This window comes from Scophthalmus maximus, chromosome 10 (genome assembly GCF_022379125.1).
Source record: "Scophthalmus maximus strain ysfricsl-2021 chromosome 10, ASM2237912v1, whole genome shotgun sequence".
Classification (NCBI taxonomy): domain Eukaryota; kingdom Metazoa; phylum Chordata; class Actinopteri; order Pleuronectiformes; family Scophthalmidae; genus Scophthalmus; species Scophthalmus maximus.
Window position 1 is genome coordinate 2,045,771 of NC_061524.1, and position 17,255 is coordinate 2,063,025.

At 45.0% G+C, this 17,255-nt stretch overlaps 2 protein-coding genes across 2 annotated transcripts; both read left to right on the forward strand.

Annotated features, from left to right (window-relative positions):
* Positions 1 to 1,009: 1,009 nt before the first annotated feature.
* LOC124850731 lies at positions 1,010 to 3,816 on the forward strand. The gene has a single exon (XM_047334861.1). It carries the CDS (start codon positions 1,132 to 1,134, stop codon positions 2,140 to 2,142), a length of 1,011 nt encoding a protein of 336 aa, XP_047190817.1. The 5' UTR covers positions 1,010 to 1,131; the 3' UTR covers positions 2,143 to 3,816.
* A 4,138-nt stretch (positions 3,817 to 7,954) lies between these two features.
* Positions 7,955 to 17,205, forward strand: slc22a15 (solute carrier family 22 member 15). The gene is made up of 13 exons (XM_035605733.2): positions 7,955 to 8,151; positions 9,403 to 9,543; positions 9,631 to 9,763; positions 10,444 to 10,608; positions 10,740 to 10,869; positions 11,610 to 11,670; positions 11,921 to 12,087; positions 12,702 to 12,842; positions 13,347 to 13,432; positions 13,979 to 14,087; positions 14,198 to 14,270; positions 15,116 to 15,286; positions 16,126 to 17,205. Exons 1-13 carry the CDS (start codon positions 8,068 to 8,070, stop codon positions 16,168 to 16,170), a joined length of 1,506 nt encoding a protein of 501 aa, XP_035461626.1. The 5' UTR covers positions 7,955 to 8,067; the 3' UTR covers positions 16,171 to 17,205.
* The last annotated feature ends 50 nt before the right edge of the window (positions 17,206 to 17,255 follow it).

Consider the following 17,255-nt stretch of genomic DNA (forward strand, 5'->3'; position numbering starts at 1 on the left):
TTAATCATAAACACAGGTTGTATGGATATGAATGATGATCAGTGCCGTTAATATGGTCACGACCTGGGTGTTGTATGGACACTGACGTCCTCCACCCACATGCGCTTATAAATGAAGGGGGGGAAAATTGCTTAAAAATTTTTGGAAAATATCATTCTTTGCATAAAAATAATAACAGAACAATTTACTTGGTTATGGTTCTGTCTGTATTATGATTTTCATTATCATACATATGTTTTGTGTTCTTCAAAGAAATAAAAGACATTTTCAGACATAATACATTTGTATATTTAAAGGCAGCAGAGAGGTTATACTCTTGAGACGTCTGTCTGTCTGTCTGCTGTCTATTGGTTTGTCTGTCTGTCTGTCTGAGCCCCGGGTCCTTGCCTACCTGTCTGCATGTCTGTCTGTCTGTCGGCCTGTCTGTCTGTCTGTCTGTCTGAGCCCCGGGTCCTTGCCTACCTGTCTGCATGTCTGTCTGTCTGTCTGCCTGTGTGTCTGCCGTCTGTCTGTCTGTCTGAGCCCCGGGTCCTTGCCTACCTGTCTGCATGTCTGTCTGTCTGTCTCTGTCTGTCTGTCCGTCTGTCTGAGCCCCGGGTCCCATGACTAGAACCATCACCACACACTTTGAGTGAACGGTTCCCATTGTAGCAGCTAAATGAATCTTATGATATTTTAAAATTGATTTAATTTCAATCAGGCACAACGTGAACAGCTAACAAACGCTGGTCCTTCGGGACGTATTTTTTTCTTCTTTCGTGAGTGAGACAGGAGGAATTACAGTCAATTACATCTCACAGTAGGCCGGGTATAGTAAATGATATTTGTGAAACATTATACAGATTATAGCATATGAATAATGTGGTCACATCTATTTAGATACCAGCTCACAGAGGGATTAATGGCAATGAAATTGCAGACACGTTAGCGAAACAGGCACTGGGAAATGACGGTAGGTGGCGGTAATGCGCCGTAACGCTGGTTGCCGCCCGACAAAAAAAGGAAAAAGAAGAAGAGGAAGAAGAAGAGGAAGTAGAAGTAGAAGAAGAAGAAGAAGAAGAAGAAGAAGAAGAAGAAGAAGAAGAAGAGGAGGAGGAGGAGGAGAAAGAGACAGGAAGCAGGAGGGCGTGGATGGCCCTTGTCGTGTCCGTCGGGGAACTCCGTCTTATATCTGCCGACACGAAGCTTCTGTTCCTCCGGTTCCGTCTCCTGGACATGGAGGGACACACATGGTCCAGACTGCTGCTGCTCGCCGCCCTGCTGAGCTCCGCTGCGGGCCAGAGTGTCCCGGTGTACGTGGTGGTCGGCGACCCGCTGGTCCTGACGCCTTCCGGGTCCGGGGCCTTGAGCAGCATCGTGTGGGATCTGAACGGAAACCTGGTGGCCGAGTGGGTCAAGTCCGACCCGGCGGTCGAGTCCGACCTGGAATTCTACAGGTCGTTTAAAGGACGCGCGAACCTGAACCTGGCGACCGGACAGCTGGTGATCGAGAACACGACTGGAGCTGACTCAGGGCTTTTTAAAGTGGCGATCAACAAGGTGCAGCAGAGTCTGACTTACCAGGCCCAAGTGATCAAGAGAGTGCCCGAGCCCGAGGTGCAGATGAGAACCCTGACCTGTTCCCCCGACTCCAGCAACTGCACCCTGACCTGCTCTGGAGACGCCACCGGGGCCGGGGCCGTCACCTACAGCTGGAGGGAGGGAACTGGACCGTGGGGGCCGGAGCAGAAGAGCCCAGACACCATCCTCCAGAACGACGAGGAGGTGCAGGGTGTTGAAACGATCTCCTGTCGGATGACAAACCCAGTCAGCATGGAGGAGAGCGAGCCCCTCAAGAACCTGTTCTACAAGGATCCAACTCCCTCTCCTGTAGTCGGGAAGGTTCTTGGTGTCCTCTTTGGGATCGGTGCTGTTGTTGTTGTTGTTGTTGTTGTTGTTGTTGCTGTTTGGAAGCGACAAGCCATCAAGAACTGGATCTGTCCAAATCCAGGAGGAGGTGAAGATGCTCTTGCAGAGGTGAGGTCCACTTCTCCTGCTGCTGCCGGGGACAAGGCAGGCAGTCCTGAGACTGAACGTCTCAACGGAGAGCAAAGAGAAGTTCCCTCAGATCCAGATTCTCCTCTGGCCCCCATCGCTCCATGATCCACACGTGTGTTGAGGCCCCGGCGATATCGAAAAAAAACCCAAACTTATCTCCATAGATCTTGTTTCATATTGGTCGGTATGGAGATATGCCACGATATCAGTCAAATCACTATTTCTGTCGAGCTTAAAGGCTGTTAGATATGAAGGGATAATATTTAAAACAAAGTTAATTTTGGTTTAAGTATTATTTATTTTCTGTGAGAAGTTGAACATGTTACCGAAGAGCATCATACAACTGCTGCCGTATGATACTACTAACGCTTTCGACCAAGTTTGCTTCTACTCCGCTTCTTATGAACAATGTCCTCGTCTCTTGAGCCTCGTGTCCGTCGGGACGTCCTCTTCAGCCCTGCGTGTGTTCAAGATAGAACTCAGACATGAACCGAAGTCCGGACAGTTTCCTGGAATTCTTCCGCAGGATCTGTATGTGAGAACGCAAATGTTGCATTTTCCACAACTTCTCCTACACGTGAGAACGGCGAACTCCGTGAAAATGTTCCGGACCCCATGTCTCTGCCAAGGCCCATCAAATTGCTAACACGTTGAGATGTTCGGGCCCCAGATATGTCCGTTCATCATTCCCTGGGAAAATATCAAAAAACTTCTCAATGTTATAAAGAAAGTGATTTTAAAATAAATCCCTGGATGGGCCCCTTTGTCCGGACCCGTGCCACAATTCAATGGGTTCTTTCCTGGCCCCTGTTCCATCCAGTCGAGGGGAGAACAGCATGATATGAAAATGTGATTTTGTGTTCTTCTTAAATAAACAAAACAACTAATGTGACATCCGTGCTGCGACGGGGAACAAAAACTAATGTGAGATGGGGAAACGAAGGACAGATGGTGTCCATGACGCGTTTCAGTTCGTCGTATTCCAGTGGTGGAAGAAGTACTGCAACGCTTTACTGAAGTACAAGTACAAACACCACCGTGTGGAAGTACACGTGACATGTTACGTGTCTAAAAAAAAAGCATGAAGAGAAACTTTCACATACTAAAAAGTATTCAAAATATTTGATGTGCACATGAGACGTGACAACAGTTAAGATTGTGAATTTAGTCCTTATTGATTTGCTAATTTATCAATTGATTTAATTGTTGAGCTGAATCCGCAGTGTTGTCAAATAACAGGCGGGAGACCAAAAACTCAGAAACTGGAAGAAGCACTTAGAACGTGTACTTGAGTTAAAGTACGTCGCCGTGACCTTCCACCACTGCAGGAAACCAGCTCCTTATATGCAACGCTTAATGTTTTAAGTTTTTATTAATATGTCGCAGAAAGGCTGATGTATACAACTGAGTGCTTCTTGGTAGCAATGCATTTGAAAAAAAGACTGAGGTTCATGATTTCAAATGTCCGAAATTTGTGTGAGTTTTATATTTTATATTTTATTTGAATCCATCTTCATTGTGTTCATCCATCAGAATATTTGAATGTATTTGTTTGAACGCAGCGTGTAACACTGGTTCTTATGTCTCTACTGTTCCCTCCTGTCTAGTTTGGCAAGCGCTTGCTCTTTTGATAAAATCATTTACAGGAGGGGAATAATTGATTGTTTCCAGCATTTTTGCAATATTTGATTTTTGGTAAAATGAGAAATATAAATGCGTGTCAGTAATGTGTCTTTTGAAGAATACATCTCCCCTGTTGTAATAAAACCTGTTGGATTCGTTGTCTTTATTTCTTTAAAACACTGTCTGATATTAGATCTCTGAAGAACTTTGTGCTTGTGTAAACCATTGTGTGCTGTAGTAAAGAATTTAATCATAAACACAGGTTGTATGGATATGAATGATGATCAGTGCCGTTAATATGGTCACGACCTGGGTGTTGTATGGACACTGACGTCCTCCACCCACATGCGCTTATAAATGAAGGGGGGGGGAAAATTGCTTAAAAATTTTTGGAAAATATCATTCTTTGCATAAAAATAATAACAGAACAATTTACTTGGTTATGGTTCTGTCTGTATTATGATTTTCATTATCATACATATGTTTTGTGTTCTTCAAAGAAATAAAAGACATTTTCAGACATAATACATTTGTATATTTAAAGGCAGCAGAGAGGTTATACTCTTGAGACGTCTGTCTGTCTGTCTGCTGTCTATTGGTTTGTCTGTCTGTCTGTCTGAGCCCCGGGTCCTTGCCTACCTGTCTGCATGTCTGTCTGTCTGTCGGCCTGTCTGCCGTCTGTCTGTCTGTCTGTCTGAGCCCCGGGTCCTTGCCTACCTGTCTGCATGTCTGTCTGTCTGTCTGCCTGTGTGTCTGCCGTCTGTCTGTCTGTCTGAGCCCCGGGTCCTTGCCTACCTGTCTGCATGTCTGTCTGTCTGTCGGCCTGTCTGCCGTCTGTCTGTCTGTCTGTCTGAGCCCCGGGTCCTTGCCTACCTGTCTGCATGTCTGTCTGTCTGTCTGCCTGTGTGTCTGCCGTCTGTCTGTCTGTCTGAGCCCCGGGTCCTTGCCTACCTGTCTGCATGTCTGTCTGTCTGTCTGCCTGTGTGTCTGCCGTCTGTCTGTCTGTCTGAGCCCCGGGTCCTTGCCTACCTGTCTGCATGTCTGTCTGTCTGTCTGCCTGTGTGTCTGCCGTCTGTCTGTCTGTCTGAGCCCCGGGTCCTTGCCTACCTGTCTGCATGTCTGTCTGTCTGTCTCTGTCTGTCTGTCCGTCTGTCTGAGCCCCGGGTCCCATGACTAGAACCATCACCACACACTTTGAGTGAACGGTTCCCATTGTAGCAGCTAAATGAATCTTATGATATTTTAAAATTGATTTAATTTCAATCAGGCACAACGTGAACAGCTAACAAACGCTGGTCCTTCGGGACGTATTTTTTTCTTCTTTCGTGAGTGAGACAGGAGGAATTACAGTCAATTACATCTCACAGTAGGCCGGGTATAGTAAATGATATTTGTGAAACATTATACAGATTATAGCATATGAATAATGTGGTCACATCTATTTAGATACCAGCTCACAGAGGGATTAATGGCAATGAAATTGCAGACACGTTAGCGAAACAGGCACTGGGAAATGACGGTAGGTGGCGGTAATGCGCCGTAACGCTGGTTGCCGCCCGACAAAAAAAGGAAAAAGAAGAAGAGGAAGAAGAAGAGGAAGTAGAAGTAGAAGAAGAAGAAGAAGAAGAAGAAGAAGAAGAAGAAGAAGAAGAAGAGGAGGAGGAGGAGGAGAAAGAGACAGGAAGCAGGAGGGCGTGGATGGCCCTTGTCGTGTCCGTCGGGGAACTCCGTCTTATATCTGCCGACACGAAGCTTCTGTTCCTCCGGTTCCGTCTCCTGGACATGGAGGGACACACATGGTCCAGACTGCTGCTGCTCGCCGCCCTGCTGAGCTCCGCTGCGGGCCAGAGTGTCCCGGTGTACGTGGTGGTCGGCGACCCGCTGGTCCTGACGCCTTCCGGGTCCGGGGCCTTGAGCAGCATCGTGTGGGATCTGAACGGAAACCTGGTGGCCGAGTGGGTCAAGTCCGACCCGGCGGTCGAGTCCGACCTGGAATTCTACAGGTCGTTTAAAGGACGCGCGAACCTGAACCTGGCGACCGGACAGCTGGTGATCGAGAACACGACTGGAGCTGACTCAGGGCTTTTTAAAGTGGCGATCAACAAGGTGCAGCAGAGTCTGACTTACCAGGCCCAAGTGATCAAGAGAGTGCCCGAGCCCGAGGTGCAGATGAGAACCCTGACCTGTTCCCCCGACTCCAGCAACTGCACCCTGACCTGCTCTGGAGACGCCACCGGGGCCGGGGCCGTCACCTACAGCTGGAGGGAGGGAACTGGACCGTGGGGGCCGGAGCAGAAGAGCCCAGACACCATCCTCCAGAACGACGAGGAGGTGCAGGGTGTTGAAACGATCTCCTGTCGGATGACAAACCCAGTCAGCATGGAGGAGAGCGAGCCCCTCAAGAACCTGTTCTACAAGGATCCAACTCCCTCTCCTGTAGTCGGGAAGGTTCTTGGTGTCCTCTTTGGGATCGGTGCTGTTGTTGTTGTTGTTGTTGTTGCTATTTGGAAGCGACAAGCCATCAAGAACTGGATCTGTCCAAATCCAGGAGGAGGTGAAAATGTTCTTGCAGAGGTGAGGTCCACTTCTCCTGCTGCTGCCGGGGACAAGGCAGGCAGTCCTGAGACTGAACGTCTCAACGGAGAGCAACGAGAAGTTCCCTCAGATTCAGATTCTCCTCTGGCCCCCATCGCTCCATGATCCACACGTGTGTTGAGGCCCCGGCGATATCGAAAAAAACTTATCTCGATAGTTCTTGTTTCATATTGGTCGGTATGGAGATATGCCACGATATCAGTCAAATCACTATTTCTGTCGAGCTTAAAGGCTGTTAGATATGAAGGGATAATATTTAAAACAAAGTTAATTTTGGTTTAAGTATTATTTATTTTCTGTGAGAAGTTGAACATGTTACTGAAGAGCATCATACAACTGCTGCCGTATGATACTTCTAACGCTTTCGACCAAGTTTGCAGCGCGCGCTTCTACTCCGCTTCTTGTGAACAATGTCCTCGTCTCTTGAGCCTCGTGTCCGTCGGGACGTCCTCTTCAGCCCTGCGTGTGTTCAAGATAGAACTCAGACATGAACCGAAGTCCGGACAGTTTCCTGGAATTCTTCCGCAGGATCTGTATGTGAGAACGCAAATGTTGCATTTTCCACAACTTCTCCTACACGTGAGAACGGCGAACTCCGTGAAAATGTTCCGGACCCCATGTCTCTGCCAAGGCCCATCAAATTGCTAACACGTTGAGATGTTCGGGCCCCAGATATGTCCGTTCATCATTCCCTGGGAAAATATCAGAAAACTTCTCAATGTTATAAAGAAAGTGATCTTAAAATAAATCCCTGGATGGGCCTCTTTGTCCGGACCCGTGCCACAATTCAATGGGTTCTTTCCTGGCCCCTGTTCCATCCAGTCGAGGGGAGAACAGCATGATATGAAAATGTGATTAAATGTTCTTTTTTTTTAAAAAAAAACAAACAAACTAGCTGCATTGTTGAACAAAAGTAAATGCGAGATTTGGAACAAAGGGAAGATGGATGGTGGTGATGGTTCATGACATCGAGTGGCAAAATGGTGGTGGAAGAAGTACTGTGACACTTACTGAAGTAAAAGTACGAATGACACCGTGTAGAAAATATAAACGTTAATGTTACGCATCTAAAAATGCACAAGGATTAACTTAATGTATCAAAAAGTATTCAAAATATTTGATGTGCACATCAGACGTGACGACAGTTAAGATTGTGAATTTGGTCCTTATTGATTTGCTACTTTCTCAATTGATTTAATTATTGTGCTGAATCCTCAGTTATCAAATAACAGATGGGAGTCCAAAAAATATTCATAAAGTCGAGAAATATTTGCCATTTTATGGTAGAAACTGGAAGATGCACTTAGAATGTGTAGTTGAGTAAAAGTACATCAACGTGAACTTCCACCACTACAGGGATGTGTGTGTGGTGGTGGTGGTGGGGGGGGGGGTTAAAAGCCAGTAATGTGCCTTTTGAAAAGAAATAAAGAAATCTCTCCAGTTGTAATAAAAACCTGTTGGATTATAAGTTCGTCTTTATTTCTGTAACAACCCACGGAGGCTGGCCATGAAGCGAAGCCGGAAGTGAACGGAAGGGCTCACTCAATTCAATTCAATAAGCCTTATTGGCATGAACGTTTTAAACAACAATGTTGACAAAGCATTGACATACAATTTTACGAACATTCGGACTGAACACAACAAACAGCAACACGAACATTAACACCTCTCTCTCTTTTCGCACACGTTCGTGCCCCTCCGGCGTTGATGAAGCGAAGCCGGAAGTGAAAGAGGGGCTCATCCTCTCTCTCGCACACTTCCGCGCCTCTTCTGCAGCGATGCCTTAACGTCGAGAGCTCCCGGTAACCGGGGATGGACGTGGACGACGCGCTGCAGGTGGTCGGTGAGTTCGGTCCGTACCAGAAGCGGGCGGTGGCGGTGCTCTTCCTCACGCAGGTCAGTGTACGAACCAACGTGTGCGTTATGCGTGAAGAACCACGGAAGCCGGGAGGAGTCCATGTTGCGGGAGCGCTACGTGGCCATTTCAGGCTTTGCCTTTTTAAACGCGTCTGATTTTACTCATTTAAAGAACAAATCCGACATTTTACCTGTCGAGCTTCTACCACCTCCTCTAACTTAAGTTGGCGTTACAAGTGTGTCTTTTCGGGGTTGATCACTTCACACCAGACTTCATGCAAAACACCGTCTAGATTAGCGTTGTCCGGCTCATCAGCAAGTTTAAAAATAAAACTGCTCATAGTTAAACACATAATACACATCTGGATGAGCTACCGATCAATTCGGCTTACAATAGAAACATGTAAACATTGTTTAACCACGTCAAAAGTCTCATCCGGGTGTCGCATCGCGGCCAAAACAATACGACGGCGCCGGATCCACACAGACGGAGACACCGCGCAACGCGTTGACAATTCATGTGTTTATGGGAATAAAAAGATAATCCACAGGCGTGTCGAACACATGCCGAATTAAATCAAAGAGTCCACGTGTTACTGAATAATTTAAATCACATCAGCATTTGCCCTGTTTCGTCTCCGATATTGAATTCAATCTCAGCGTCCACATCTTTGAATGGACGTTCGTCGTGCGAAGCTAATCCTCGTCGTCGAACGTCAAACAAGCTTCCTCGTCCCCGTCACTGCTGCCAGTGACGTCATATGAAAACTCAGTAAATTCTGCAACAGACTGTTTTTCTGACTGTTTTTAATTAGACCTCGGGGGCCAGACTTCACTTCCGGGGTCGTCACAGCAAAAACCAAACTGATGCAACTCTTCATTTTAAAGCTTTCGATTTTAGTGGCATCACAGAATATGTTGATTTTCAAAAAGAAAAAATAACCGTCTAACACGAAGACATACAGTAGAAGACAGCTGACTATACCGGTTTCAAAAAAACAAACAGTTCAGGGACAGATCCTTTCGTGGCCCCTGCATGTTATTTGTACAGCCCGGCGGATATGGAGGCCAAAATGTGACAATGACTCATAAAACACAAATACAGAAAACAAACTCTCTTCTTTTTCTGCCCCGTCTGTTCTGTGAATTAAAACGTTTTCATAAACACAAACATGACTTCATACTGGCCGATTCGTATCGTCCCACCGCTGACGTCATTGCTGATGTCCCGTCCGCAGCGTTTCCTCTGTTAGCGGCAGCGGTGTACAGCTGTGTGTCTGTGTGCTTCAGGTGTACATGGCCTGTCAGTCCATGCTCATCGTCCTGGTCGGATATACCCCAGAGTACCGGATCGAGCAGCAGCCGGAGGACGGGGAGCTCCAACGCCAACACGTCACCTTTACAGAAGACGTGGACTCCGTAGTGACTGAGGTGACGTCTCCCCCCGCTCGGCGTATATACTGATCAAATGTCCACGAATGAGGCCGTAAGGTGTTTGTGTCCCTTGTTGCTCCTCAGTGGCTTCTCATCAAGCAGCAGGCCTACAAGGTCAGCCTCGCCGGGTCGCTGTTCTTCGCCGGCCTCCTGGTTGGGAACGTCGTCTTCGGGCCGCTCTCCGACAAGATCGGCAGGAGACCCGTCTACCTGACAGGTGGGCTGGAAGCCGCAGATCGGCTGATTGTGAGACAGGTTTTCCCTCAGGAAAGTAGTCGCAGTCCTCCCGACCAGTGGAAATGATCGGAACGTCTGGAAAAGTAGTGAAAAGCATTGAAAAAAACTAAATATATTTTTTCTCTGCTGCTGCAGGCTGTTCTATTGGTGACAGTTAAACTTCGAACGCCGTCACTTCTACAAGCTCCAGCTTATTGTAACGGTGGTCAGTGCATCATGTCCCCAAAAACCTGCCATATCCGGTCAGAGTGATTGTGTTTGACTCTCAGAGTCTCTGTCTCAGTACATTTAGGACAAAAGGGCGAGTGTGTGTGTGTGTGAGTGTGTTTGTGCTATTAACATGCATGGCGCGCATGGCGTGTCATTTCTTATTTTACCCTACGCACTCAAAACCTAACTCATGTTCTAAAACAAACATCCTGGTACATTTTACATGTAAATCTCTTTTGCTATAAAACTTTGAAATTTGTCACATTTCAAGTTGCCGACTGGTTTGTGTCATCGTCTTCTTCTCTTCTCAGTCTCATGGATTTTTGTATTCAAGCTTTCTTCCTGTTTTAGTTTGAACTTATCTATATTTGCACAAAATATTAACCCATACGCCTCTAAACTCTCCCAGAGGCCTCACTCTCTCTCTCTCACGCTCCCTCTTCCTCCCAGGTCTGTTTTTCGAGGTGGTCTTCGGTTACGTCACCGTGTTGGCGCCCAACTACGAGGTCTTCGCCGCGTCCCGTCTCTTGGTGGGACTGATGAATGGCGGCATCGGCCTGGTCTGCTTCGTCCTCACGCAGGAGTACGTGGGCAAGTCGTACTGGGCACTGACAGGTAAGAGGACCACAAAGAAAAAAAATTATCATACGCAGATTATTATTCGGTCTTGATTTATTACCAGGTGTTATTCGTCAGGTGAATGTTTCCTGGCTGCGTCCGATTCTCTGACTTTGTGTGTTCTTCAGGGACTTTGACCAGTATGAGCTTCGCGATCGGCATCGCTCTGTTCGGGGTGCTGGGCTACTTCGTCCGGCCGTGGAGGAGCCTGGCGTCAGTGGCCAACTCGTCCGGCGTCCTATTCTTCCTGCTGTCTGTGTGAGTACAAGCCGTCCAGAGAGACGCGTCGTCGCTTCCGTCATTCACCTGAAACCAAAACAAATAAAGCTCTAGAATGTCACTCGGTCAAGCTCAAACACACGACAGTCTCCTCAGATTCAATCCAAAACAAGGTGTCAGAAACAGGTATATCAAGTATATCAATCGGATATACGATTAAATACTTTATATCTGATCACCAGTTTCTTTTATTCTATTTTTTTACAAATATCATGTAACTTCATTTTTTAATTACAAGAATTATAAGGTTTGTCATGAATTAGTCATTCCATAGGGATGCACCGAATGTAAATAAAAGTATTTTATTTTATTTTGTTCTAATGTCTCCTGGAATGTAAAAAAAAAAAGTTTAGTGTTATGTAAATATTTATAAATTGTACGTTTGTAATGGATCCCCCCTTGAAAATCAAGACAAAAAAAGTAAAATGCACTTTGAGCCTATTTCATTTATGCGAAGGTGATGAGATTTTTGCGAAAATAAATAAAAAACTGTTAAAAACAATGTTCGGTTTTGGGCAACAATTTAAATTTCGGTGCATCCAAAGTTATTCATATTTGATTAAAATGTTGTCTTGGTTCATTTTAAGTTTAATGAAAAAAAAGTCTGACGTTATCTGACGTTTGTCCCGACACCGCATAAAATCAAACTCCTGTTTATTTTTCTCCAAATGATATCTGGACACATATGTTAATGTTCCGTGTGGAACTCTCTCCTGCAGCACTCTGCCGGAGTCTCCCCGCTGGCTCTACTCTCAGGGTCAGACGGAGCGAGCAGAAGAGGTAAATGAAGTTCTTTTAAATCTTCTTTCCTGCTTTTCGTCGAGCTCAGCGGAAAAAAGCCACGAGCTTGGAAAAAAAGATAGGGAATGAGAAATAATGTGAGAGAAGGAAAAGCACAGTGTCCATCTGAAACTCGTCCTAACAAAGGATTACTGATTGTTTAATTTTTTGTGGTTATAGAAAAGTCCGAACCAATCTTCCAGACGTTGTCATGGTAACTGATGGTGAACCTGTGTCTTCTGATCGTAAGGTTCTGTGCTACATGGCGTTGAGAAACGGCAACGCCGCCAAACACCTGGTGCTGCAGCGGGTCGGTGCGGCCAAAGCTGGTGGACGTGACAACGGGGGAGCGGGTGTCCTGCAGCTTGTGCTGCATCCGGTCCTGCGCCTCCGGACCATGGTGCTCATGTATGTGTGGTGAGTGTCGCACCAGAGAAACACCACATGAACCACAAAGGTTCCACTCTCATCAGTCCTTACTACTTTACTACTGTACTGTACTACTGCACTGTACTCCTGCACTGTAACACTGTACCACTCTGTACGACTTGACCTTACTGTACTACTGTGTTGTACAGTAACATTACTGTACTACTACACTGTACTGCACTACAGTACTGCACGTACCGCTCTACAGTACAGTAGTATGGTACAGTACAGTATATTGGTACAGTATGACACCGTAGTACAGTACAGTAGAGCAGTAGTATGGTACAGTGGTACAGTAGTATTGTACAGTAGTACAGTATAGTAGTACCACTATACTGTAATCTGACCTGACCACAGATCTGCTGCTAATCCTCAACTCTACCACTTTAATCCTTAAACAAGTTCTGACAAACCTGTAAATAAACATGTGTGTGTGTGTGTGTGTGTGTGTGTGTGTGTGTGTGTGTGTGTGTGTGTGTGTGTGTGTGTGTGTGTGTGTGTGTGTGTGTGTGTGTGTGTGTGTGTGTGTGTGTGTGTGTGTGTGTGTGTGTGTGTGTGTGTGTGTGTGTGTGTGTGTGTGTGTGTGTGTGTGTGGCTGGCAGGTACGCGTGCAGTCTGGTGTACTATGGTCTGACTCTGGGGGCCAGCGAAGCCTCTGGCAGCCGCTTCGTTAACGTGGCCATGTACGGCCTGGTGGAGCTGCCTGCGTACCCGCTCTGCATGTACTTCATCAACAAACAGTGGTGAGGAGGCACACACACACACACACACCTTTATACCTGGTAACACTCCTTCCGTGTTTGAGCTTGTTGTCAGTAAAAACATGTTGGAAAAGTGGACGTTTTAACGAGAATGCAACGTTTCCACTCTTAAAGAGGGAGTAAGTCATTTTAATCTGCTCGCTGTTGGTTTTGTGTCCTGAGCCCTGGCTCTGTCAAAAAAACAAACAATAATGAACAATCTTTCTCAAAAAAGAAAAAAATCGCCCATTTAAGGTCTTGATTCAATCTTTTGATTTAAAATGGCCGCCAGTTCTGCTGTTTTTCGGCTGCAGATCATTGGTTCTTATGTCGTTTAAATTGTCACATCTTCTTTAAAGAGACAGTGATATATAAAAACCACACGATTTAAATAATAAGTTTTAACAGTCAACTAAGTAGAAACTGCTGAGTTGTGTTGCTGAGTTGTGTGTCTTGTTGCTCAGTTGTGTTGCTTGTTGCCGAGTTGTGTTGTGTCTTGTTGCCCAGGGCCGGGAGGCGGAAGAGCTTGAGCAGCTTCCTGTGTCTCGCCGGCTTCGCCTGCCTCTGCACCATGTTCCTCCCCGAAAACACCGGTGAGGAACAGACGCCGCTGCCTCCTGTGATCAAAATGAGAGATGTTCCGATACCAGTTTTCTCTTCCTGATAACGAGTCCGATACCGAGCATCGATCCGATACCAGTGCATTTAAAAACAATAACTTATATAAGGTATTTTAACAGCTGTTTGCTGCCGATCCAACGCAGACCAGTTTGTTCTGCTTTTAAAGTTTCCTGGAGAAAATCCAGATGAGATGAAGCAACAGATTAAATATGTTCCTGGTAACGAAAAAAGAAAATCTGCATAAATAAATATAACTAGGATCAAACCAACAGAACCTGAACTGTAAAATAATATGATGAAAGAAACTCATGCTTCCTCACGTGGATTCTTCCCGCGAAGGTGAAGGTCACTCTGACCCTGTGACCCCGTGTCTGATGATCAGTTATCTTATGTTAAGTGTAGAATAAGTTCTTATAAATTATATGGCTGTGGAAACTGAATGTCAAGACTCTGAACTGACAGTTTCCTCCACTGGGACGAGAAACGCCGCAACGTCGTCTGTGTGTTTGCGTCCGCAGGAACGCTGCTGAGCGCAACGTCGCTGGCTCTTTTGGGGAAACTGATGGTCAGTGCTGCGTTCAACATCGCCTACGTCTACACGTCCGAGCTCTACCCGACAGTTATCAGGTGATTCAAGCCACAGCCTGTCGCTCATGGGCATTCAGTTTAAAACTGTTGAAGAGTTTTCAGTGTCGTGTGTTTTTACACAAGATGTTGTTATCACGTTTTTTTTTCAGGAACGCTGGTTTGGGGGTGTGTTCAATGTCATGCAGATTTGGAGGAATACTCGCACCATTTGTTCCTTCAATGGTAAGAGAGTGTGTGTGTGTGTGTGTGTGTGTGTGTGTGTGTGTGTGTGTGTGTGTGTGTGTGTGTGTGTGTGTGTGTGTGTGTGTGTGTGTGTGTGTGTGTGTGTGTGTGTGTGTGTGTGTGTGTGTGTGTGTGTGTGTGTGTGTGTGTGTGTGTGTGTGTGTGTTATGAACATGCATGGCGTGCATGGCGTGTCACGTTAAATATCGCTGAATTGTGGGGTGACTATTTCTCCTTTCCTTTTGCTTAGGAAGCTCCAGTTTACCCTATGCTCAAGGAGATAGGAAAGGAAGCATTGAAGCTCCTTAACTATGCATTTTGAGAATCTGAGCTCTTATCATGGTTGCTGATCAAATACTTTCAGGTCATTTCAAGATTTAGGAAACTTCCTAAGCAAAATCTGACAATTCAACATTCACCAGAGGAGTCAAAGGTCAAAGTTACGATGACATCTGGGACCTTTCACCTCAGTTAACATTCCTGAGTAGCAGGTGAAACTCAAACCTCAGCGTTTAGTGACACCTAGTGGTGTTGCAGGTGATCGCAACTAAGAGGCAGCAGTCAGGGGGAATTTTTTTGTTTACTTTCAATATAGTTATAGAGATTTTTTTTATAAAATTCTCTTAATCAATAGTTTCTATGATACCGTTTTCTGTCAGTTTAAACCTGTTTAGCTTCAACACATGTTCATATGAAGACACATCTTTGTGTTTGTAAATTAGAGAATGATTTGATTTTTCATATGAATGTTTAAAAAATATTTTTATCAATTTACCAATTTAAAAAAATGATCTACAATATAGATTATTTGGAAATATTTGACTGTGTGTGTGTGTGTGTTGCAGCGGGCCTTCCACGCCTCCATGCCCTTCACCGTGTTCTGTCTGAGCAGCCTGTCCGCCGGCTGCCTCGGCCTCCTGCTGCCTGAGACCCTCAACAGTCCTGTGGCCGAGACTCTGGAGGAGCTGAGCAGCCCGACGCGCAGCCTGGTGCAAAGTCGCGTGCTGGAGAGCAAGGTGACGACGCAACATGACGCAACTCGGTCCCTCCCACAGGAACACTTATTCTACAGCCAGAGAGTAAATTCACTCTGTGCAGGTGGACAATGGCGGTTCAATCAAAAAATAACTTTAAAAACCAAACATGTTTTGATGGAAAGTTTAATAAATCTCTTTAACAGAAAATCACCGTTAAATCAAATCAAATATTAGGGCCACATTGAGAGAGAGAAAATTGGAGACTTTGAGAATAAAGTCGTAAATTTATGAAAATGAGGTCAAAATATTACGAGAATAAAGTTGTAATATTATGAATATAAAGTCGTATTTTTATAAGAATAAAGTCAAAATGTTATGAGTTAAGTTGTAATATTATGACAATAGTTGTAATTTTACAAGAATAAAGTCAAAATATTACGAGAATAAAGTCAAAATGTTATGAGAATAAAGTCGTAATATTATGACAATATAGTCGTCATTTTACAATAATAAAATCACAATTTTACGAGCTAACAACTATCTAAACTGTACTTTAAAGCTGGCTCAACGGGCGAAAACATTTAATATACATGCTTAACAGTGATAACAAGACATTAACGTTCCTGTTGTCAGTGTGACACGAAGCCAGAGGAAGCTGTTGCCAGGGCTCATGGCTGTTTCCTGGGTTTCTGTTTATTTCCGTGACATAATATTAAATAAAATTTAAAATCTTTTCGTAAAATTACGACTTCAATCTCATAAAATTTAAAGCTCACTTTTGTTTTTTTTCCCTCAATGTGTCCCTAAGACTCCGTAGACAGCTGTAGAGTTTCTCTTTATTCGTCGTGTCGCATTGTTTTTGTTTTTTCTGACCCCAGGCTCTTCTGTACGAGGACAACAAGTGGAAATCTAACGTCAAGTGAAGCCTGCTGGCCTCGTCTCCATCGCCGCCACATCTCTAGAGCGGCGAGACGGACTCTGGCCACGCCTCCTCCCCCGTGGAACTGGCTGCCTTAAAGCGTAGCAAACTGCCCCTTTAATTACCTCGAAGGACCCTTCGCTGAGTTCAGGTGGGCGGGGCTACAGATCTGTGTCTGATTCTACAGAGAAACGGGACAGTCGATAATTCAATGTTCCTGAATGTTGTCGTGGTGTTGGTGCAGTATTTGGCTGCAGACAGTCGTGAGAGACAGGGACGACATGACGGGACGGACATGAACCTTCAGGAGATGCTGCTTTCAGAAGTGTGGTTCACACACACACTACACCTTGAGTTTCATCATGTTTACATTCCTGTGTGTGTATGTTCCGACTGGCCACAGACAAAACCAGCATTATTTGAATCGATCGATCAGGACTAAATCTTCTTTGCAAAATACAATCTAACAGCAACTTATCACCAGAACATGGATTGACGACATGACGGCTCCCACAAGTGAAGCCAAATCATCATGATCGCCACCCTGGTGTCTGGCTGCAGTATAGGTCATAAACCCCGCCCCCCTCCTTGTTAGCAGATGGTACATGGACCAAAGTTTAAAAAAACGTTCAACGTTTCCAAAGATGTTTCTGTAATTTTCGCAGAACAGGAGGAAGTGGAGACGTGTCGTCTGTCTTTCTATACTGTTGCTGATCGTCTTTATATACAGTCTTTGATTGTCTTTATATACAGTCTTTGTATATGGTCTATGGTGGGAAATGTTTCCATGTAACATCACTTCAGTGCCTTTCCTCACGCTACCTGTAATTCTGAAGAAGCTGTAGTTTGGGTGTGACAGAAAATATTATTATCAGATATTTATATTGCTGTAATTAAAAGATGAAATGAGAAAAACAGGTGTTACCTGAGATGTTTCATAATATGCAGAAGAAAAAACTATTTTTGTGGCTGTTTTGTTTATTTTTTGTAAAGCACTCTGTAACAGGTGCTATATATCAATAAAGTTTATTAGCATTAATATTATTATCATCAATTATTATTACTTTTAAACGTTGTCGCGCGTCATTG

Excerpts from the sequence above, each read along its gene's own strand:
- LOC124850731 (XM_047334861.1), top strand. The coding sequence starts at position 1,132 with ATGGCCCTTGTCGTGTCCGTCGGGGAACTCCGTCTTATATCTGCCGAC.
- slc22a15 (XM_035605733.2), top strand. The coding sequence starts at position 8,068 with ATGGACGTGGACGACGCGCTGCAGGTGGTCGGTGAGTTCGGTCCGTAC. Across the intron at positions 10,870-11,609 it reads CTATTCTTCCTGCTGTCTGT|CACTCTGCCGGAGTCTCCCC; the intron begins GTGAGTACAAGC and ends TCTCTCCTGCAG. Across the intron at positions 12,088-12,701 it reads ATGGTGCTCATGTATGTGTG|GTACGCGTGCAGTCTGGTGT; the intron begins GTGAGTGTCGCA and ends TGTGGCTGGCAG.